Below are 23,988 nucleotides of genomic sequence, written 5' to 3' on the forward strand. Positions count from 1 at the left end.
ATTCTAGTATTTAGAGCTTAGCAATTGGCTGTTGAAAGAAAGGGAGGGAGGGAGAAAGGCACAGAGAAAACCTTTTCATACCAAAGAAGACTGAATTGCATTTAGGCCATTTATATCAATGTAGTTGGACTTCCAAATAACTGAATCCAACCCATAACCTAATTAAGTCAGGGTTCTAGGTTTTAGGGCTTAGGAATCTTAATGTAATTACCCCCTGGGAGAGTATTGGCAATTTTTTTTTCATATTTTTAAAAAATTAACTTTGTCTACAGTGTGGCTTTAAAGAAGGAACAATTAATCTGAGATAAACTTCACTTTGGTCCTATATGAAAAGGCCATTATATCATCATCAAATGTTAAAATAAACAGAAAAGCAAACACATCTTTGGAGAGGTTCACTAATTTCATATAGAATTTGCTTTAAATATTAGTTCAATAAATGTTGACTTACTGTGCTCAGTTCTCAAGTGACACTATAAAAATTGCTCTAATGGTAAAGGCTGGCTATCTCTTTGTACACCACTCATCATTTATTAATGGATTTTGGAAAGATACATGCTTAATAAACATTTATTGATTAGATATGCTACATTTATATCAGAAAGACTGAAAAGAAAAAGACACTAAAAGCCTCATGTAGTTTTTCAAATATAGCAATGATGCAAAGTAAAGAAAAACCCCATACTGGCCTTCTCTTTATTATCAGGGAGATGGATGTTCATTGTCTTTATACAGTCCACCTTCCCAGGTGATGAGCCAGAGATAGCCTGTGCACTGAGTGCAGGGTGACTGCTTTGCCTTCTGTTTCGTGTTGTTAGCTGAATTGAATAAGTCTGCTTACTTGGCCTAGATGTTAATAAGCAATTTGAAGGTTCTGTTTACCTGGAGTTGGAAATGTAGACATTGTCCCAGAGACATGGGAGCTCATTGACTCTGACTCGAGTGACACTTAGTTGATGGGGTCTTTGGTCAGCCAGTTCAGCCTTACCTGTCTTCATTGTAATTGTGAATTAATATGTGGTTAGCAAAAGACTGTTGTCTTCAGCTGGGAAGGCAAAAATCGAGGTTATTTAGCAAAGTCAGGGAAAATAAAAAGGTATTGGGGAGAGCAAGGGGTGTTCAGAACCTCCTGGGAAATAAGATGACTAAACAGAATAGTAATCAGAATAGAAATAGAAAAAGCATATTCAAATTACTTTTTGTAAATAGTCAAGTCATCCTTATGAATAAAAAGTTTTTTAAAAAAATTTGTTTTGTTCTGTTTTGTTTAATGAAAGGGAATTCAGGTTACAAAGGCTGAAATAGGAATTATGATTTTAAAAATTAAAGCAAACTTCAGTTATGAAATAAGAAATGGTGCTCTTAGAAGGGCACTGGTGGTATTTTCCTCCTATGAAGCCAGCTGTTTTAACCTAGATATTGAAACTCCTTGTTACCTTGTACTATGACTTCATTATTTTTTAAAATATAGGAAAGAATTTAATATTTTGTGCAAATAGGGCAATAAACAACCCACATGTCCTGCTTTTCTTATAAAAAGAATGATTATTATATATCTGTTGGTATCAATTTATTTCTCACACAACCACCCAGATCTACATCACACACACACACAGGGTGGGTAGCAAGTCTGTAATGCTCAGGGTGACCATGCTGTGAAAACAAACTGGATCATTTTAATCTGAATCTACCCTCTTTAGAGTCTTAATTAGAAGCTTAGAGCCTTAAAATTAAGTGTGTAATTAATTGTCCCAAACCTATTTTATCTGGTGTTCTTAAAACCCACAATTAAATAATTCTAGTGTATGTTGCTGAGAGGATAATTTCACATCACAGGAGAGCCAGCGCAGACCCAAATCACACATCTGAAACCTGGGTATCTGGGTTCTTGACACACTCACGGGGTATCCACTTGTGACTGAAACTAAGTGATGTCATTTCAGTGATATCTTAAAGATGTTCATAAAGATGTTTGTACATTTTTGAAAACTGGTGCCACTTCGGTTTTTGCTTACATTTTGGACTTTAGCTTTTGGTTTACTGCATTTCTTTTAATGATGCCTTTGGTACCAGGGCCTAGCTGGGTTACATAAAGAATTCAGGAACATTTCCTAGGAATCTTCCCTTTAGTATTTGGTTTCATGAGTGCTCACAAAATCCATCAATATTAACTGGTACCACTTTTATTCAAGATGATTACTAAAGACTTCTCTGACTAAAAAGTGGATAGAGAAAAAGTATTTTGGACAAATTTGCCAAAAATTGATTCACCCTGAATTAATGCTAAGATAAAATGTCATTATCTCTGATACACTGATAACCCTTCCTCTACATACCTGATCTCACACACGCAGAGCTGGCTTCCAATGGGAGTCCACATGTTGGAGGAGAACTCATTTAAACATTTTTGTAACATGGCTGTCATACCTTCTGCTCAGTCTATCCTCCACCCTAATACACTGATTTGAGAATCAGTGCAAAAGAAAGTAGCTATTTCAAAGGTTATTATTACTATAGTCAGCAGGATCATTGATGACCCAGTGGGAATCAAATTAGTTCAGATTTTCCAACATTAGGTACCTTTCTTTTCTATTGTCCCAATTATTTACCACCTCAGTCCTCAATAAATACACACACTACCACTCAAATTTCTCACCTTCTCCACCATGCCCAACACTACCTTCCTCCATAACCACTGCCTGACAAAAGTCCAAAGGCAATCCTCGCCAGATAAAAGCCAAATGTTCACATATCTGGATTCCTTTGGACATAGTATTTTTTAAAAATATTTGTAGAATGCATGCATGCATTGATAAATATTTATATTCTTTCTACTTAATAATGGAAGCACTATATAGTGAAAATTCCTAAACTTGTATATAAAATTTTAGGAATTTGTACAGTTGGATACTTGTCAAATAATATGAACCCTATAACCTTTGTGTGTGGAGAAAGAAGAAAGGGACAGACTTGATTGCAGTACTTTATAAGATGGACTCTTCCCTTTTAATCATCAACATTCTAGTGACAGGATTATTTCCCAAGTTTTCATTTATCCCCATTCTCCTAAACGTTTTTTTTTTCCTGCCTGCCTGTATATCTGTTATAATTACTCCTCTTGTTGGAAATATGAAGGTGACAGACAAAATAGAGGAATGGTGGCGATGATGAGTCTCCATTATTTAAATCGCTTACTTTGTGTCAGTTACTTTTGTAAGGGATATAAAGGATGAAAAATAATGCTAAAGATTACTCTTCACAGAGTGATTTAGATTCTCAGAGTGGTGAGGTAATAAAAGTGGGTGGAAGGAGGAGAGTCCTTGATACCTTCAACCATTTTTTTCCGGAGCAACCTCTTTGTTCATCTTGTTCCATGGTGTGCCTATATAGCACTAAAAGAAGGAAAAAAAAAAAAAAAAGTCCCTGCCCTCATGAAGTTTACATTCTATTTGGGCAACAGGCAATGAACAAATAAAGAATAAAGAATATGCAATGTGTCAAATAATTACTATATATGTGTGTTTGTGTGTGTATATGCAATTAAGAACAAAAAAAAAGAACTGCAAGGGAATGGTGAATGATAGAAATGTCATTTCAGATTGAGTTCAAAAAGACCTCTCTAAAGACCTCACATTGGGCATATACCTAAAATAACTGAGGTCAAGAGACCCATGAGAAATTTCATGGAGGAGGGAACATAATAGTGGCCATGAGGTAATTCTAAGAACACTAAGATTTAGGATACTTTATAATGATTTGCTAGTGGATATTGGGTATGAGAGAACTCATTAGACTTCTAAGTGGACAGTTTTTGTAGGCATGAAGCTCACATTAGAAGTCAGGTCTGCTGATGTGTTTTGGAATTACCAGTATATTGATGGTGTGAAAGCCATGAAACTAGATACAGTTGCAAAAACAAAACAAAAAAAACAACCTCTATTTGATGGAGAAATGGAGTGATCCAATTATCAAGCATAGAGGATTACAGTGTAGGGTTGCCAGATAAAATATAGGCTATACACAATTAAATTTGAATATCAGATAAACAGTGGATATATTTAGTATACATATGTCTGAAATATTGCTTGGGGAATACTTGTACTAAGGAATAATTCATTATCTGAAATTCAAATTACGTGGGTATCCTGACTTTTCATTTGCGAAGTCTGGCCACCCAACTCTAATTGTTAGAGGTCAAGTAATAGAGAAAGAAGCATAGCCAATGAGGTTAGAGGGAAGCCAAGAGGGTATGGAGTCCCAGATGCCAAGTGAAGAAGGTGTACCTACATGCCAAGAATCTTTCAAAAGCTGTCATTTTCCCAAACAATGCTCAGAGGAACATCTCAACTATTACTGTGAGACATGGGGGCCACATGAACCTCCACTCGAATTAATTCAACCCAAAGAGCATTCCTTTTATCTGCTTTATATATATGGGTCCCAAGTGAGCTTTCCTCCAGCAAAATTTTTTGCAGCTGAACCAGAAGTCTGAAGACTAAGCAGCAAGGGAATTCACACCATTTAAAGCCAATCAGACTCCTCAGAGTTGAATTAAACTGACATAGACAATGAAGTCATAAATGCTTGCTTTTATTTCAGAATTTATATTCCTTATTTTTAGTTTCCAGCTTATCATTGAAGAGTGTATAAGACAGATGAGTTTTGAACTAAACCAAATGAGAACAAATGGAAATACTGCCTCCAATAAGAACAGTGCAGCAATGAATGCAGAGATCGTATTAAGACCCCTCATGGACTTCTTGGACAAAACGTAAGTCTTCCACCTGGTTTTCTCTTTGACCACTACCCTAAATTTGATTGATGTGGGGTTAAGGAAAAAGTTGTTTTCCTCTACATAAGACAGTTTTAAAAAGTTTTCTACAGAAATATAATAATTCATTAAAAAGGAAAAGACTTCTAGTTTATGACCTGATGGGAAAAAAGTGGGAATGACTTTGTGCAGGAAAGGAAAAAAATGGAGAGGAAATAAATACTGGTAACCAAGGAGTTTGGTGTTCTGAGGGAAAGGAGCGTTAAGATTTGATGCTCCTCAGATAAGACATTGTTTCGCATCCTCTTGGACGTCCAAAAAGACTGGGTTAAGTCCAGAATGTCTGATTTCATGTCACAAACCCGAAGAAGAGAATAGCACAAATACGACTAGAATTAATTCAGTTCAGAGACAAGTTGAGTGCCTGACTCAACCTTCAATAACTTATTAAGTACCTATCTTTATCAAATTTTATTCTAGGCCCTAGGTAGTGATGAAAAAGAGAGTCAAAGTCCCTGAGTGATGGAAATGATGGTCTCATAGTGGTGGAAAAGCAGGCCTTTGTGACCAACTAGGACAGTGTTCTTAACGAAAAACTCTTGTTTTTTAATGCTTCTACTAAGTCCCTACTCTTAGTAGCTCTAATTTGATCAGTTTGGAGTAGGGTCTAGGCACGTATATTTTAAAATGTGTCCACAATTGGGAACCAATGATGTAAAACAATCAGAGACATGTTTTCTTTCTTTTTTTTTTTAAGATTTTTTTAAAATTTAATTTTTTCGGTGTTCCAAAATTCATTGTGTATGCACCACACCCAGTGCTCCATGCAATATGTGCCGTCCTTAATACCTGCCACCAGGCTCACCCATCCTCCCAACCCCCGCCCCTCCAAAACCCTCAGTTTGTTTCTCAGAGTCCACAGGAGACATGTTTTCTTAAACAGGGATAACTTAGCACCAGACTGAGGGTAGAAAAGTAAAAAAAAAAAATTCAAAAGCCTACCAAGGGACCAGTGTTATACATGGTAGTTTGCACATGTTACCTCATTTAATATTGTTTCAGCAAATTAATTCATACCAAAGGGACCAAGATAAATAAGGATACAGTACCTTTCTTTAAAGAAAAAGACAACAAAGAAAGAATTATTAAGGAGGACCTATTCTATAATTAACATTTTAATTCAATTTCCCTTTCCTTATAGTCTTACTGCATAAGCAAGACTAATGTTCTTATGACTTTAATGTTAATATTTGGTAGACAAATTAAGTTTTCTGTTTTTCATGAGAAAATATCTAGGAGATAGCTTAGCAGAAGGGAGGTAGGCAAGTGATGTAGAAGAAAGGACAGAAACTCAGAAAGCCTTCTTCCCTTCCTTAGTTTCTTAATGCATACTTTTACCATCTAATATGCTACACAATCCCTTCAGGTTTTTATCGTATTAGATGTTTTCTCTGGCCATTATGGAATCAGATCATACAAACAGACCACCATTTTGTCAGGAGTGTGATAGTGAATGGAGAGCAGGACAAAAACAGTGCCAATTCTCTTAAAATTCCTACTGGAAGAATGCCTTCTGGTTTTTTTGACCTCCAGCCAGCAGTTTGGAGATATGTCATTTATCATTAGCAAAACTATGTATTTTTGTATATATTGTAACCAAACATTATAGAACATACAGAAAGTTCTAACTTATCCTAATACTGTCAACTACTAGCTGAGAGACCTTGAATCCATTTCACCATCTGTAAAATGGGGCTAATACATAAAGTCAGTGGACCTTTTTTTTTTTCAGCGTATTTAAATTATTTTAATTTCTGTTTCTATTTTATTTCTATTTTTATTTAATTTTCTACTTAGAATTATACATCATTATATCATTTTCTATATAAATTTTTCTAATTCATAGGAGAAAGTGACAGTATATAAAGATACAAAAAAAACCTTGAGCTTTAAACATTTGTGAAAGATTAAAATTTTTGGAAAGAGACATGAGGCATAAAGAGTTGAAGAAATTCTCAGAGCTAATAAAAAATGTGTAACCCTAAAGCCAATTTGTTAGGGGAGATTTTTAAAAAAAATTTTTTATAAACATATAATGTATTTTTATCAGGGGTACAGGTCTGTGAATCGCCAGGTTTACACACTTCATAGCACTCACCATAGCACATACTCTCCCCAATGTCCATAACCCCACCACCCTCTCCCTCCCCCCCGGCCCCCCAGCAACCCTCAGTTTGTTTTGTGAGATTAAGAGTCACTTATGGTTTGTCTCCCTCCCAATCCCATCTTGTTTCATTTATTCTTCTCCTATCCCCCTAACCCCCCATGTTGCATCTCCATGTCCTCATATCAGGGAGATCATATGATAGTTGTCTTTCTCCGATTAACTTATTTCACTAAGCATGATACCCTCTAGTTCCATCCATGTCGTCACAAATGGCAAGATTTCATTTCTTTTGATGGCTGCATAGTATTCCATTGTACATATATACCACATCTTTATCCATTCATTTGTTGATGGACATCTAGGTTCTTTCCATAGTTTGGCTATTGCGGACATTGCTGCTATAAACATTTGGGTGCACGTGCCCCTTCAGATCACTACGTTTGTATCCTTAGGGTAAATACCCAGTAGTGCAATTGCTGGGTCATAGGGTAGTTCTATTTTCAACATTTTGAGGAACCTCCATGCTATTTTCCAGAGTGGTTGCACCAATTTGCATTCCCACCAACAGTGTAGGAGGTTTCCCCTATCTCCGCATCCTCACCAGCATCTGTCATTTCCTGACTTGTTAATTTTAGCCTTCTGACTGGTGTGAGGTGGTATCTCATTGTGGTTTTGATTTGTATTTCCCTGATGCTGAGTGATGTGGAGCACTTTTTCATGTGTCTGTTGGCCATCTGGATGTCTTCTCTACAAAAATATCTGTTCATGTCCTCTGCAGTTAGGGGAGATTTTCAAAAGTCCGATATTAATTCTGTTCTCAAAGAACCAACGAGTGAGACTGGAAAAATAAACACAATAAGGTGTAAGTTTTAATTCCTTGTTCAGATCATCGATAGATATTCCATTTGGTTGGATCTTTCCAGGTGGATAGGAGTTAGAGGCATGGAAATGAGGGACAGGGATTTCGGAGGAGCAAGAACATCTGGATATGGTTTTCATAAAAATCTGATCAACTGTTTGACAGCAAATTCCTATTGCCAGCTGGTATGCATGGCATTTGAAAATTGTCTGGTTGATTGGTGTATGGTCAACCAATCTAGATAACTCTGTCTCCAAAATACAGGATTTTCAGCTTGCCTTATGCTGTTGGTTAACTGACTAAATTAAGGAAGCAGTTGCTAGATCTCCTGTTTGTTCATTTAAAATGAATAATAAAGGGCTGGGAGTCTTCAAGGTAGCTTTGAGAAAAATCCCTTTAGAAATCGTATTGTGTTAGAAATGTACAGGTTCTCTAAATATAAGTCTTATTTCTTTTTGTTTCCATTTCTTCACCAAGACCTCCCCACTCTATAAAGCAAGCTGTAAACTCTTTGACCAGCTGGCAGAAATCCCATGCAGAGCTGCAAACAGGTCAAGGATTTTATACCTGTTCATTCAATACCACTCTCAGCCGAGTTAGCTGGCATGCCAAGTATATGAGCGGACCATAAAAACAAGGTCAATTCTTAAACTCAGACCTTTTGAAAATGGAAGTGACAACGTCTGCTACAAAACTGGCAGATTCGTTTTGTCTCAAATTACCATAGGGGTGTCTCTGAGATTAGGTCCTGTCGTTGGGCTATGATCCATCTGCTGGTTTCTACCCTACGTCCGTCCGTATCGTGGCTGCTGCCCTCCAACAGCATTCTGCAAAAGAGCGGGGTTACACGTCGCACAGCTGTGCACAGGGGCCCCGTCTTTCCTCTTCAGCCAAAGGGTGCTCTTCTGCATTTTCATATACTAGGGATCGGGATCTGCATATAGTAGTGTCAGGAGAAGTAGTTCTACATAAATATGTATTTGGGAAATCTTTCCCTTTGCCTCTCACATGTCACATGCCTTTATATATTAATCACATGCATTTAAAATAATAAATTCTGTCTCTATTAGACACCAGAATTCAAGTTATAATTTCTGAGCCCAAAAGCATACAGAGTACTCGGCAGCACTATAGGAGAGTTAATGAGGCTATCCTGAGGTCCTCTGCGGAACAGGTTTGATTAGCTTTATTAAAGGTGCCTCGAAGAGTTCAGTGTCCTATTACAGCACATTCGGTAAATGTCTGTGCAGCTGTGGGACTTCACAGACCGCTGGGTCTTCATACAGTAACGTATTTGTCCAGGGCAGCAGGGGGGCATTGGACGACACCCTGGATTTGGAGGATTTTTCAGCCCTCACTAGCTTCACTTCCTTGGACAAGTACCCTAACTTCTCAGAACCTGTTTTTGGATTATAAAATGGGTATAGTAATAAAAAAAAAAAAGATCTGCCAGAAGAGGTTTTTAAACTAAGGCGTTATATAAAAATAGGTGTTATCGTCATTCTCACACTGAGAAGAATTTGTAAGAAATATTCATTTAAACCTATTAAAGCTGGTAAATTTGGAATCTTCAAAACTGAACTTAGAGAAACGAACAGATTAGTAGTTGCCAAGGTGGGAGGGGGTGGGGAGAAATGGGTAATAGTCAAAAGTTAGGAACTTCTAGTTAGAAGATACATAAGTCCTAGGAATGTAATGTAGAGCACGATTACTATATTAACAATATCTTATAGTATATTTAACAATTGCCGAAGGTAGGATAGATCTTCCAAGAACTGTTAACTGTCTGAGGTCATGGATGTTAACTACATTTGCTGTGGTAATCATTTTACACTATATATGCATGTCAAATCATTACGTTATATACCTAAACTTACAAAATGTTCTACGTTGTCTATCTGTAAAACTGCAACATAAGTAAAGCTGGTAAGTTTTGCCTCTTGAGTAAAATCGCATGCATCTTTTTTATGTTAGAGCAGCGTCAGCTAGTGAGGAAAGCATGTTTCTTTGGTGTTCGGCCTGTATCATGAATATGGGGTATGTAGTAAATAGAAGTTAGGAATGTGGATGAAAATCATATACGTTGGGGGCCTTGGTGTCAATTTAAGAAACAATTTAAGCGGAGAGAGACCCTGAATTCATTTTCTACCAAATAGCAAATTGTCAAATATATGTGTTGAAACGTATCTTTGATATTATGTACTTTGTTCGATAAATGAAATTTAACATTTGAAAATTACAAAGGCCTATTCATATATTTAAATCTCAGTATTGAGGGGCACCTGGGTGGCTTGGATGGTCAGTGGAGTGACTGCCTTCGGCTCAGGTCATGATTCCAGGGTATCCTGGGATCAAGGCAGCACTGGATTCCCTGCTCAGCAGGGAGCCTGCTTCTCCCCCTCCCTGTGCCTGCTGCTCTGCCTACTTGTGCTCTCTCTCTCTCTGTCAAATAAAATCTAAATGAAACAATCAATCTCAGTATTGAAAAACTTGAATTTCTGATCAATAAAATAAGTTGATACTCTCATATGGGACTTTTAAATGATTGAAAGTTTAATTTTAAGTGATTATATGTTTTGTTATATTTCAGATTAAGTCTCTCAGCAAAAATCTGTGAGAAAACAGTCCTGAAGCGAGTTCTGAAAGAGTTATGGAAGCTAGTTCTTAACAAAATAGAAAAACAAATTGTTCTCCCTCCTCTGACAGATCAAACAGTAAGTATTTAAAACCAAGATTCAATTAAACTTTTTGTTCTAATTTTTATTTTTTATTATTGAAGTGTGGTTGACATACACTGTTAAATTAGTTTCAGGTGAAAAACTGATCTGACAATTCTATATTCAATGCTCACACAATAAATGTAGTCATCATCTATTAATATATAACAGGTTATTAAAATATTATTGACTGTTCCCTGTACTCTACTTTTCATCTCGATGATTTATTTATTTCACAACAAAGTTTGTACCTCTTAATCCCCTTCACATATTTTGCCCATCTTCCCACACACCTCCTCTCTGGCAGACCCCACTTTGTTTTCTGTATTTATGAGTCTGTTTCTGTTTTTTTGTTCGTTTATTTGATTTGGTTTTTAGATTCCAGGTATAAGTGAAATCATATGGTATTTGTCCCTCTCTGTCTGACTAAGTTCACTTGGCATAACACCTGGTAGGTCCGTCCATGTTGTCACAAATAGCAAGATCTCATTTTTTCATGATTGAATAATATTCCATTATGTGTATGTGTACACACAAACACACCACCACATCTTCTTTTTTTTCAATATTAATTTTTTTTATTTATTTTTTTCAGCATAACAGTATTCATTGTTTTTGCACAACACCCTGTGCTCCATGCAATATGTGTCCTCCCTATTACCCACCACCTGGTTCCCCCAACCTCCCGCCCCCGTCCCTTCAAAACCCTCAGGTTGTTTTTCAGAGTCCATAGTCTTATTGTTCGCCTCCCCTTCCAGTTTCCCTCAACTCCCTTCTCCTCTCCATCTCCCCATGTCCTCCATGTCATTTGTTATCACACCACATCTTCTTTATCCATTCATCTGTTGGATGGACATTTAGGCTGCTTCCATATCTTGGCTCTTAATAAATAATGCTGCAATAAATATAGAGGTACATATATCTTTTTGAATTAGTGATTTCATATTCTGTAGGTAAATACTCAGCAGTAAAATTACTGAATCATATGGTATATCTACTCTTAATTTTTTGAAAAACCTCCATACTGTTTTTCATAGTGGTTCCCCCAAATTACATTCCTATCAAGCAAAATCAAGTGCATGTGGATTCCCTTTACTCCACATCCTCACCAAGCGTTCTTCTTTCTTGTCTTTTAGATTCTAGTCGTTGTGACTAGAGTGAGGTGATATTTCATTCTGGTTTTAATTTGCATTTTCCTGACGATTAGTGATGTAGAACATCTTTTCATGTGTCTCTTGGCTATGTGTGTGTCCTCTTTGGAAAAATGTCTGTTCAGGTCCTCTGACCATTTATAATCAAATTACTTAGGGTTATTTTGCAGTTGTGTTGAGGTTTTGCAGTATTAAGCTTTGTAAGTTCTTCACATGTTTTGGGTATTACCCCCTTAACAGATAATATCATTTGCAAATATATCTCGGATTCATTAGGCTGCCTTTGCATTTTGTTGATTTGTGTTGCTTTTCAAAATCTTTTTATTATAGTACAGTCCCAGTAGTTTTTTTTTGTTGTTGTTATTTCCCTTTCCTAAAGAGAAAGACCCATAAATATGTTGCTAAGGCCAGTTCCCAAGAGATCACTGCCTGTTATCTTTTAGGGGGTTTATGGATTTAGGTCTTACATTTAATGTTTCATCCACTTTGAGTTTATCTTTGTTTATGGCATAAGAAAGTAGCCCGATTTCATTCTTTTGCATGTAGCTGTCCAGTTTGCCCAACACCATTTATTGAAGAGACCGTCTTTTCCCCATTGTACACTGTTGTCTCTTTTGTTGTAAATTAATTGCCCATATAAGCATCGACTTATTTCTGGATAAATAGCATGGATTTATTTCACGGATTGCCATTCTGTTCTATTGATCTATGTGTCTGTTTTTGTGCCAATGCCATACTGTCTTGATTACTATGACTTGGTAGTATATCTTAAAATCTGGGACTGTGATGCCTCAAACTTTGTTCTTTCTCAAGATTCCTTTGACCATTCAAGTTTTCCATACAAGTTTTAGGATTATGTGTTCTAGTTGTGTTAAAGATGTCATTAGTATTTTGATACGGATTTCATATAGACTTCCTTGGGTAGTACGGACATTATAATGATATTATTTCTTCACATCCATGAGCATGGTGTATTTTTTCATTTGTTTATACCATCTTCAGAATATAAGTGTTTCACCTCTTTCGTTGAATTTATTCCAAGGTATTCTATTCAGTCCTCTGGTGCAATTGTAAATGGGATTGTTTTCTTGATTTCTCTTTTTTGCTACTTCATTATTAGTGTATAGAAGTGTAACAGAGTTCTGTATATTAATTTTTTATCCTGTAAGTTTACTGCATTCATTTATCGGTTCTAATAGTTGGTTTGTTTTTCGTTTTTTTTGTGTTTTTTTTTTTTTTTTTGGTGGAGTCCTTAGGTTTTTCTATATATATAGTATCACATCATCCTCAAAAAGTAACAGTTTTACTTCTTCCTCACCCATTTGGATGTCTTTTCTTTCTTTTTCTTATCCAATTGTGAAGCCAGTTTTCCAGTGCTGTATTGAATAAAAGTGGTGAGAACAGACATTCTCATCTTGTTCCTGATCATAAAGGAAAAGCTTTTTTTTTTTTTTTCCCATCTACTGAGGGTATTAGCTTTGGGTTTTCATATATGCCCTTTATTATGTTGTATTTTGTCAAATGCTTTTTCTCTATCTATTGAGATGGTTCTCTTTTTATTTTTTGGAGTGTCTTTATCTGGTTTTGGTATCAGGGTGATACTACTTTGGTTTAAAAATGATACCAATCTTCTTAAATTCATTGAGATTTGTTTTGTGGCCTGCCATGTCATCTATCAGTCCTGGAGAATATTCCGTGTGCACTAGGAAAAAAAATGTGTATTCTGCTGTTTTGAGATGGAATGTTCCGTTTACATCTGTTAAATTCATCTGGTCTAATGGATTCTTCAAAGCCACTGTGTCCTTTGATTTGCTGTCTGGATGATTTATTTATTGACATGAGCTGTTGCAGTCCTCTACTATTATTGCATTACTGTTCGTTTCTTTCTTTATGACTATCAGTGTTTGCTTCATGCATTTCCACGCTCCTGTGTTAGCACATGGATATTTACCAGTGTTCTGTCCCCTTGTTGGACTGATCCTTTTGTCTTTATGGGATGCCCTCCTTTGACTCTTGCTGTGTAGACTTTGTTTAAAAGTCCACTCTGATACAAATCCTGCTACTCTAGCTTTCTTTTTGCTTCCAGTTGCATGGAATATCTTTTCTATCCCTTCTCTTTCAGTCTTTACATGTCCTTAGGTCTGAAGTGAGTTTCTTGTAGGCAGCATATACATGGGTCTTTTTAATTTTTTATTCCATTGAGTTATCTTGGAGCATTTAGTCCACTTACTTTTAAAGTACTTACTGATAGGTATGTACTTACTGCCAATTTGTTGTTTTCTGGTTGTTTTTGTAGTTCTTCTTTGTCCCTTCTTTTGCTCTCTGTGGTTTAGTGGCTTTCTTTAGTGTTACCTTTGAATTTCTTTTTATTTACTGTATATCTTACAGGTTTTGATTTGTGGTTACCATTGAGTGTATATAAATACCAAATGTTAAGTTCGTGGTCACTCAAGTTTGAACACATTCTAAAAACACTAAATTTTTATTCCCCCCTCTACGTTTTGTTAACGATGTTATATTTTAAATATTTTTATTTTGTATATCCCTTGACCTATTTTGGGTAGATAGAATTGATTTTGCTATTTTTATGTTTTAATTTCCATACTGGTTTTATAGGTGATTAATGGACTACCTTTACTACAGTTTTTCTTTTATCTGTGAATTTTTTTTCCTTTCATAGTTTTCTTATACATAAGCCTTTTATGTCTACTTAAATAATTTAACATTTCTTCAACACTTCAACATTTCTTATAAGACTGGTTCTGTGGTGATAAACTCTTTTTTGCTGGGAAACTATCTTTTTGTCATTCTGAATGATAACCTTATCAGGTAGAATATTTTTCACTGTAGATTTTTTCCTTTTAGCACTCTGGCCTGCAGTTTCTGTTGAAATTTCAGCTGGTAGCCTTACAGTGTTTCCCTTGATGTAACTGTTTTCTTTTCTCATTTCTCTCTATGCCTTATCTCTCCTTAGCATTACATTTTGCCATTTTAATTATCACGTGTCTTGTTGTTTACTTCCTTGGTCTCATCTTGTTAGGTAAGGGCTTTCTGTTCTTCCTGGGCCTGAATGTCTGTTGCCTTCCCTGGATTAGGAAATTTTTGAACCCCCTTCCCTCTCTCCTCTCTTTCTGGGATGCCTAAAATTTAAATGTTATTACTTGTGATGGTGTTATTCTTGGGTTTTACTTGATGCTGTTCGGCTTGGATGCTTTCTGTGACCCTGTCTTCCAGATTGCTAATCCATTCTTCTAGTGTATGTTTCATCTCAGTTATTGTATTCTTTTTTATGTTTTTTTTAATATTTTTCATCTCCTTTTTGAAATCCTCATTACATTCATCTACTCTTTTTTCAAATCTGGTGAGAATCTTTATGACCGTTACTTTGAAAACTTTATTAGGCACACTGAATAATTCTGTTTAGATCTTTTCCGTGACTTTTGTCTTATTCTTTCATTTGGGACATATTTTTCTGTCTCCTCAGTTTGTCTAACTCGGTGTTTGTTTTTATGTATTAAGTAGGTCACTGCCATTTTCTGGTTGTGACAGTTGTGGCCTTGTAGAGATGTCCCATGGTCCCTTGTAGCACAGTCTCTTCTGGTCACTAGAACCATGGGCTATAGGGTTCTATAGAGTTCTGTGTGGGCTGTGTGTACCCTCTGTTGTGGCTGAGCTGAAACCGCTGTGAGCTCACTGTTGGGTGGGGCCGGCACTCATCCTAGATATCTACTACTGGACTCTGACAGCTTCTTGCACAGCAAAGGGCAGTGCTTTCTCCCTGTGCAGCCATTTAAAGGTCCAGCCGCAGGAACCATGGACATGCTCGTGTGGGAGGTTATCTCCCACTCCAAGAGCAAGAGCCAATCTAGAGGGGCACTGGGCCAGGGCATGTTTGCTTCAAGGTAGATAGAGTTTTAACACTGACTCCCACAAGTGTCTGGCTATTCTGGCTGGGGAGGACAAGAAAAATTGCACCTGCCACTTCTATTTCCAGAGAAATCTGCAGATGGCTGACCCTCTGGCACACACCCTAAAATTAATCAATCAGCTCTCTTGTATACCCTGGGCACTTTTTCAAACTACTTCTTCTGTGGTCCTGACCAAGTTATTTAGCTTGCTCTCTCTGTAGGAGCGGGACTTGGTTACCTATCACCTTCCAGGGCTCCCAGAGTTAAGCCTTGCTAATTTTCAAAGCCAGATGTTATGTGGACTTCTCTGCCCTCTGTGGGGCCCCAGGGATAGGGGTGCCCAGTGTGGGGTCTGATCTCCTCACTGCTCTGACCTGTGATGTCTTTCCTATTTGCAGTGAGTCACACCAGGTGTTTGGTTCCTGATTGTGTCTCTGCCCCTCCTACCCTTTCCCATGGGAACTTTTCCCTACGACTAGCTTTGGAAGATCTGTTCTGCCAGTCTTCAGGTTGTTTACAGAGTTAGTTGTATAGAGGTAGTCATTTCCTTGGTGTGTCCATGGAAGGAAGTGATCTTCCTGTTCCATCTTGTTCCTCTCTCCCTTGGTTATACTTTTAGTAACCCATCTAATTGTACTTTAGTGAATGATTTTCATCCAGCTAAAATAATGATTAAATCCATTTTGGGAAAAAGTCTTCAGCAAACAGTAACTAAACAACAATCATTCAGGTGACATTTTCCTATACAAATCAATTTTAAATAGTGTCAGTAGCAGTCAAATTTCACAATTCCTTGACATTCAGAACTTCATTTTTGGGGGGAAAAAGTATGAAAGTTTAACTTACAGCATTATCTGGTCTATACACATAATTTTTAAACTTAATTTTACTGTGAAACCCCAGGGAAATAAATTTAGGATAGGATACCCCCACTGTGCTTTTTTCTAAAACATTGCAGTTTAAGAAGACAAATCCAACACTGCTATATGGAATATTTTCCTCCTTTCCATTTTACTTTCATCTATTACCTTTCCACTTGGAGGTTAATAGAGGAGATGCCTTTTACTGGGTTCAAAGAACATGATTGTATCATACATAGTGAAATAAAAAGGAACCAAAAATCTCATTTGGTGGCAAAGTTAGACAGTGGTCAAATGGATGCACACAGTACCAGGTATCTCAGTTCACATACCCTGAATCAAACAACAAAAAAGAAATAACCCTGGCATGCATATATTATGGAACAAGTATTTTTTTTTCCGTGACTGAGAAATATAAGTTGATGCAAATAATGAGTAATTATAAGCTAAACTCAAATGTTTTGACACCATTAATCGTGCAGACTAAGTCCATATTTCATGAAATTCTATAGGAATTGTTTTCTTATAAAGTGTTCAAAGATGCAAAGATTCATGTTTTTGTTGATTTCCTGCCAAGAAGTGATAAAATCTGTTATAGCCTACACACATATGGAAAGGGTACATGCACCCTTGATTCTGCTACATTTCTGTAACACCAGTTAGCTCTAATGGAATTGGTAACAGCGGGAATGACGTCCATATAATCTGGAAGTTGAGTTGGTTTATGTATAAATTTTCCTAGGTGGGAGGCTCTGAAATATAATAGGAGACCTATAAATTCAGCAGAAAAGAAAAGGACACTCAGCTAGGCTACTACATCGTGGTGGAAGGCACACTTGGACATGGTTCTTCTACTCAAACAGATGAAGCTTGTATGGCTCTCACACAGGGAAGGCTACCCTCCCCCTGCTGAGAGTACCAGTTGTATGAGTATTGCCCCAGCCCACATTTGTACTCCTTTGTTTGGGTTCTTTATTATTTTGCATTTCGACTACCCCGCTGTGGCCGCCTTCAGCCTCAACGTGTGTGCCATCCAACCTGTGTGCCATACAAGCTATCTCCCAAAGTAGCACTTCCTGTTTTTGATCACTCATTGGTAATAAAATTGCATAAGCTTTGACTGTGCTGCCCATTGCTATTTTGCCCATGAGCCCTATTATTTCTAGAGCACAATTTTGTAGAACGAGGTTTTTCAAAAATACATACATCATGCTATAGTAGAAACTATATGACATACCATTTTTTTTCTATAAGGCGTTCCCTAGGACAACTTACCATCACCTCAGTTTTCTCTAGCATTAAGTTCTCAAAGTACGAAGCAATATCTGTCACTCATTCATTCACTATGTGTTCTCTGAGCTCTGGTCTGGGCACCATGGTGGGGATGCAAATAGGAGCAAAATTAGATGCGGTTGCTGTTCTCATAAACTTTGTAGTCCTTCATTTCCTAATCAATTCACAGGATCCACTAAAAAATGAAGAGTGTTATTCCAGAATAGCTGATTTTTCCCTCCTGAGAAAATATTGTAGGGACTTAGAATGAACTTGGTACCAAATTTACTGTTTTCCTGCCACTTTTACCAACAGACGTACCTCTAGTTTTTCATTCTAGTAATGCTGTGGATGGTTCAGTCCTCTGTTTTTCAAGCTTTTCCTAGGACGTTGGCGTTCTAGGAAGAGCCTCTGGCTGAGGGGAGAGTTAAGAGGGCAGGTCTCTGATGGACTGGACAGCATTGGAAGAGCCGCAGCTTCGCCTGCCTCAGCTCTGTATCTTGAAAGTTTGCGTAGATCTATTTGGGGCCAAGTGGAGTGGGGGAGCTGTGTCTACTAAAAATGAATAAACATTAAAGATCATGGATTAAATCCATGTGCTACATTAAGCCAGCTACGTTAGTAATAATCTGTGTGTTAACTCGGACTTAACATTCTCAGGAGTGGGATGTCTGTGAGGACAATTATCTGGCCAGCAGTACTAGATATCTTTGACCCAATCTGTAAAACCAGTTAAGTGTGTATGGCATAAAAGTCACAAGTATAAGAAAAGAAATTTAATTTTCTATTGACTACATTTCTATTGTTACTGAAGATCTTAAGACTGACTGAGTCTTCTCTCTCCTTTTCTATGTGTGTCTCTAGGGACCTCAGATGATTTTCATCGCAGCTAAAGATCTTGGACAATTATCCAAACTGAAGGTAATAAGAATAAAGGGATTATCGGTTGTCTGTGAAAGATAATGAGCTAATTACAGCTCTACAAGAAACTATCCTCCTACTAGTAATGGTATCCAGCACAGCAGGACTAAGATGCATGTCTGTGATCTCACAGTCTGCTTTAAGGATGAATCAAGTCAAAAGTTAGGGTCTGGGGGCGCCTGGGTGGCTCAGTGGGTTAAAGCCTCTGCCTTCGGCTCAGGTCATGGTCCCAGGGTCCTGGGATCGAGCCCCACATCAGGCTCTCTGCTCCGCAGGGAGCCTGCTTCCTCCTCTCTCTCTCTGCCTAGTTGTGATTTCTCTCTGTCAAATAAATAAAAAAATATTAAAAAAAAAAAAAAAAAAAAAAAAAAAAGTTAGGGTCTGAACTTTATGGTTTTCCTTTTTTCCCCAAAGATTTCTAATACTTTCCAATTGGTAGGGCAACTGGGAAATTTTGGCTTCAAGTTAGATCATGTTTTCTTTCATATATGAAACAGGCTTTGTATGAATGAAGGCAAAATGGAGCACTTCGTCGAAATCTAGTAAAGTCTAGAAAAATCTTAAGCAAGAAAGCTAGGGTGGAAAAATGAAACTCTTCAAAGCAGACCTTAAACTTCTCAACATATTCAAGCACATTGTAAATGGGGATTTGCTGACTAAATAACTCTGCCCTTTCTTATTGCTGAGATTCACAGGACTGTGCAGTTATGCAGGGAACATCAGCTTCTGTCCTTCTAGAATAGGAACTCGACTGATTAAAATATGTATTGTGCTTCTTTGACTGACTTTTTCACTTAGAATAATGTCCTCTAGGTTCTTCCATTTTGTTGCATGGGGGTAGATTTCCTCCTTTTTTTTTTTTTAAGATTTTATTTATTTGACAGGCAGAGATCACAAGTAGGCAGAGAGACAGGGAGAGAGAGGAGGAAGCAGGCTCCCTGCTGAGTAGAGAGACTGATGTGGGGCTCAGTCCCAGGACCCTGGGATCATGACCTGAGCCGAAGGCAGAGGCTTTAACCTACTGAGCCACCCAGGCGCCCCAGATTTCCTCCTTCTTAAGGGCCAAATGAGATTACCACATTTTCTTCATCCATTCATTCATCAGTGGATAACATACAGGCCAACACTGTCCTATTGTAGAAGTATGTGTTGCTTTAGTTGCATTTCTTTCTCTTAGAATAGAGTTCCAGGCACAGACCACCTTAGTTCAAATTCTACCTCAGCTTTTTCCCACACATTGACAAATGACATTGTCATTGCCATGTGTCGATGACACACGGGCCTTTGACACTGGCCAAAGTATTTAAACTTTTTCATCTTCAGGTTTGGCATTTATAAACTGCAGAACATTTTCACACTTGCTTTATAGGATTTTTGTGAGGATAAATGAGATAATGCATACATTAGCTTTGCATGGTAATTGCCAAGATTATGCCACCACCCACGCACAGAGGCTGGCAGCTCAGAGTCAGGTCTCACTGGGATTGTTTTATGTGTATAATACAGGGGAAGAATAATCCACTTAACTGCATAATTACTTACTGAGACGAAATAGGTGTCCTATAGTTTCAGTACCCTGTATTACCCCCTTGCTCAGATTTAAAAAAAATGGAAGCCAATAATCCATTTAAAAGACATCACCTAAAATTTCTTCTTACAGGTGTTCAGTTATGTTGATGGTTTAGAGGAAAGGTCAAAGGTAGATGTTACTCCCACACTATTGCTTTTGATCTTAGATCTTGATCCCTTCCTTTATCCCTCTTATTATCTTCCTAGGATTTATATTCCCTACTTTGAGAAATGGATTTATACAGGGTTGAAATTCCTCATATAAAACCATGAAGGTGAAACAGCATAGTATCTCATTGCAAAAGAATGGCCCTAGACATGCTTCTCGCATCTGTGTGATGTTAGAAAACATACTCCATCTCCCACAGCTTCAGTTTCCTGAGTTGGAAGTCTTATCAGCCAGAACTGCTTTCAGTTCCAAGTGCTAAAAAGCCAGACTAACATAAGCAAGGAAGGAATTTATTGCTACATGGAATTGTATAGTCCTAGATAACTCTGCTTTCCATCACTGCTTGATTAAGAACTCAAAGAATGCTAAAAAGCCAGACTAACATAAGCAAGGAAGGAATTTATTGCTACATGGAATTGTATAGTCCTAGATAACTCTGCTTTCCATCACTGCTTGATTAAGAACTCAAAGAATGTTATGGAACCTGCTTAGTATCTCTCGACTCTGTTCTTTGCTTGTGTGATGTATGGCTGTAACAAACCTACCTTCTTATTTGTAAGATGGTTGTCTCTGCTCTATTTCTAACATCCTTTGAACTTGAAATGTTGTAGAAAAGAACACCAAGCTTGATGAGAGGAATTCCATCAAATCCCACCAGCACATCCTGTTCTCTGATAGTGTTATCACCACTCCAAAGCCAACCATTGTGACACAGGCTTAACTGACATACCAGCCTTTGAGCTGTGGGTGCAGTGAGCTCTGCCTGCATCTTATGAACTCTGAGTGGGGTGGAGATAGCTCCCCAGAGGGCATACATATTCTAGGTGGGAAAAATCAAACTCAAACAAAACAGAACACATTAGGTCCCTTTGAAATTTCCAAACTTCTTCAAGACTGTAACAAACTAAAATCAATAAAATGTCCTAAAAGGGTAACTATTATTCAAATTATAGAATAAGGCCTCTACAGTATTTTGCAAAATTAAAACTCTAACCATAATAAAGAATTTCAAATTTTCCAAACCATTTTCCCTTATTTTACTAAAATGTCACTTCCATTTTAAATACTTGGTCTTTGCAATATTTGTATGTTAGTTTGAAAGAAGATTGGGATAAATCCAGAAATCCTATATGGAAATATTAACAATTATCTAACTTACTTAAAGGAAAATAGAACAAGGAAGGAAATTGTGTTTCTGCATTTGACTACCATTTAGGATTAATCCATTAAAGAAGTATTTATTCAGCCATTTGACACATTACTTTATGCTCTGGAACTTCATAATGTAGATATATTTTGTATGCCTAACTTATTACTATTTAATGGCATAATTTTTTTGAAAAAAGTATTTTTAGACAGGTGATATAATATTAAAACCAATTACTACATCAGAGACTGTAAATTTACTGCAAGCATGCAGTAACTCATTGCCAGCCTCTTTCAGAGACTCCCTTATTTTAATGAGCTATTTTTAGATCTCTGAAATTATTTCTTGCTAAAATATTTTTCTATAACAGAAAGAGTTGAAGCCAGACTGGTTTGTACTTACTTACCCTTAAACATTCCCACCTACAATTTAGTAAATGTTTCCCATTACTGTTTGAGTCTCAATGGGTAGTTAATATTCCTATTTTTAAAATATTAAAAGGACACATATGTTTGTGTTGAAATCCTGTATCAGACAAACATGTAGTGAGATGTCGTGGATCCATGGAGCATTGTATACCATTTTTTTTTTTTCAAAATCTTCAAAGGAGTATGATTTTATTCAAGGGTATTGAACCCTACAACACTGTACTTGAAAGAAGTACAATTCATTTACCAAAAATATATTGAATTCCTAGCAGGTTATAATTGCCCAGACAGGTACTGAAATACTGCAGACTTGAGTAAGACATAGATCAAGATTATCTTGAGAAAGTCATGGCATCTACCAAATAACAGTAAGAAAAGGGCTAGAATAGGGTGAGGCACTGGGGATTGCACAATCTGAGCATTGCACACAAGTGCCTGACCACTTTTGTGCAATGACCACTGAAAGAGAGCCCATGCTCCACCTGCCAAGTCGTACATGTTGATGTAGAGTTGTGCCCTGTAGAACAGGCACCTGTTCTTAAGAAGGAAAGGCAGTGATTGAACCATTAGTCAAGCCATGCATTCTCAGAGCTGTGTGTGGGCTTTTCCTCTAATTCACATAAGACACCTATATTAGTTTGCAGTTAAGCTTCTGGAGGACAAAAGCCTTTCTTTGAATGAACAACATATCACAATTACCTGGGATGGCAGAGGCATATAATAAGCACTCAATAAATATCCATTGAATATTGTTGACTAGAATAGTGCCACCTCTGGGGAGACTCAGTTTTGGTGGGGGGGGGGGGTGTCAGGAATTTTTAAAATTGTCTCTTAAGTTTCTTTTTCCTTTGTGGTTGTCTTCACCTTTCTTTTTCTTTTTTTATTTTATTTTATTTTATTTATTTTTTTTTTTAAAGATTTTATTTATTTATTTGACAGAGAGAGATCACAAGTAGGCAGAGAGGCAGGCAGAGAGAGTGAGAGGGAAGCAGGCTCCCTGCCGAGCAGAGAGCCCGATGTGGGACTCGATCCCAGGACCCTGAGATCATGACCTGAGCCGAAGGCAGTGGCCTAAACCACTGAGCCACCCAGGCGCCCCTGTCTTTACCTTTCTATCATCATTTCCCTAAGGAAGTTTTGGACGATGGGTTGAGAGAGTCCATAATGAACAATGAGGAAAATCCACCAAAAATATGAAAATCAGCTCTAAAATTTTAGGGAAAAAAAGATTTTAAAATAATAAAAATATCCAGAGCCAAATTCAGTTAATTCTTGGGGGCTTTTCTTAGTAATGACTAAGCAGTAAGGGGAATCAAGAAAGGAAAGGAATTGGGGGCATTATACTTAAAGTAGACTTTATCGTCGTAATTGAAAGAGGCTAAAATTCACCTCCTAACTCCCTGTCATGATTGATTTTCCTCAAAGTAACAGATAAGGTGAAAAAGCTTTGACACATATTTCCAGATTTCTCTCTCTCTTTTTTTTTCCCTAATATTAACTCGCAAGTGAAAAGTAAAACCACATACAAATCAAAGTTCAACATTTCTTCTTTTAAAAAAGGGGATATTTATTGAATAAATGACAAAATAATCCTCTCAGGTGTGTCCATGTGGGGATTATGCAGAGTCTGTTTGAAAACAGTTGTTAAATGGATGAATTGGTTAATGCATAAGTAATTGCTAACCTGTTTTCTAGGAGCACATGATTCGGGATGATGCCAAGGGTCTGACACCAAGACAGTGTGCTATAATGGAGGTAGTCTTGGCTACCATCAAGGTAAGGTTACAGTACTCCTGAATTATGCATCCCCAGTCCTCTATTTGCCCTCAGAGAAAAGTATCCCACATGCATATCTGTAGAGCTGTGCCACCCATAGACACAGAAGATGGTAGTATGGGTATATTCCCAGAGTATGTCATATTGAGCCTGTACTCTCACCACATTATCCATGTTCTCTGCCCTTATCCTTGTTCCTTTGTCTCTGGAAGAAGATGTGTGTGAAACCTATGTTATAACATGTGTTTTCAAAGAAAGACATGTATGTACACC

General features: G+C 37.3%; 1 protein-coding gene across 3 annotated transcripts in view; it reads left to right on the plus strand.

Annotated features, from left to right (window-relative positions):
• UNC13C (unc-13 homolog C) overlaps window positions 1-23,988 on the plus strand; it is a 629,711-nt gene that overhangs the window by 537,598 nt on the left and 68,125 nt on the right. For all 3 annotated transcript variants that reach the window (XM_046009970.1, XM_046009972.1, XM_046009971.1), the window contains 4 exons: window positions 4,622-4,771; window positions 10,388-10,511; window positions 18,570-18,626; window positions 23,635-23,715. In XM_046009970.1, coding sequence (XP_045865926.1) covers window positions 4,622-4,771; window positions 10,388-10,511; window positions 18,570-18,626; window positions 23,635-23,715 — 412 coding nt within the window. The remainder of the gene's footprint in view (window positions 1-4,621; window positions 4,772-10,387; window positions 10,512-18,569; window positions 18,627-23,634; window positions 23,716-23,988) is intronic.

Source organism: Meles meles, chromosome 6, assembly GCF_922984935.1.
Source record: "Meles meles chromosome 6, mMelMel3.1 paternal haplotype, whole genome shotgun sequence".
Taxonomy (NCBI): domain Eukaryota; kingdom Metazoa; phylum Chordata; class Mammalia; order Carnivora; family Mustelidae; genus Meles; species Meles meles.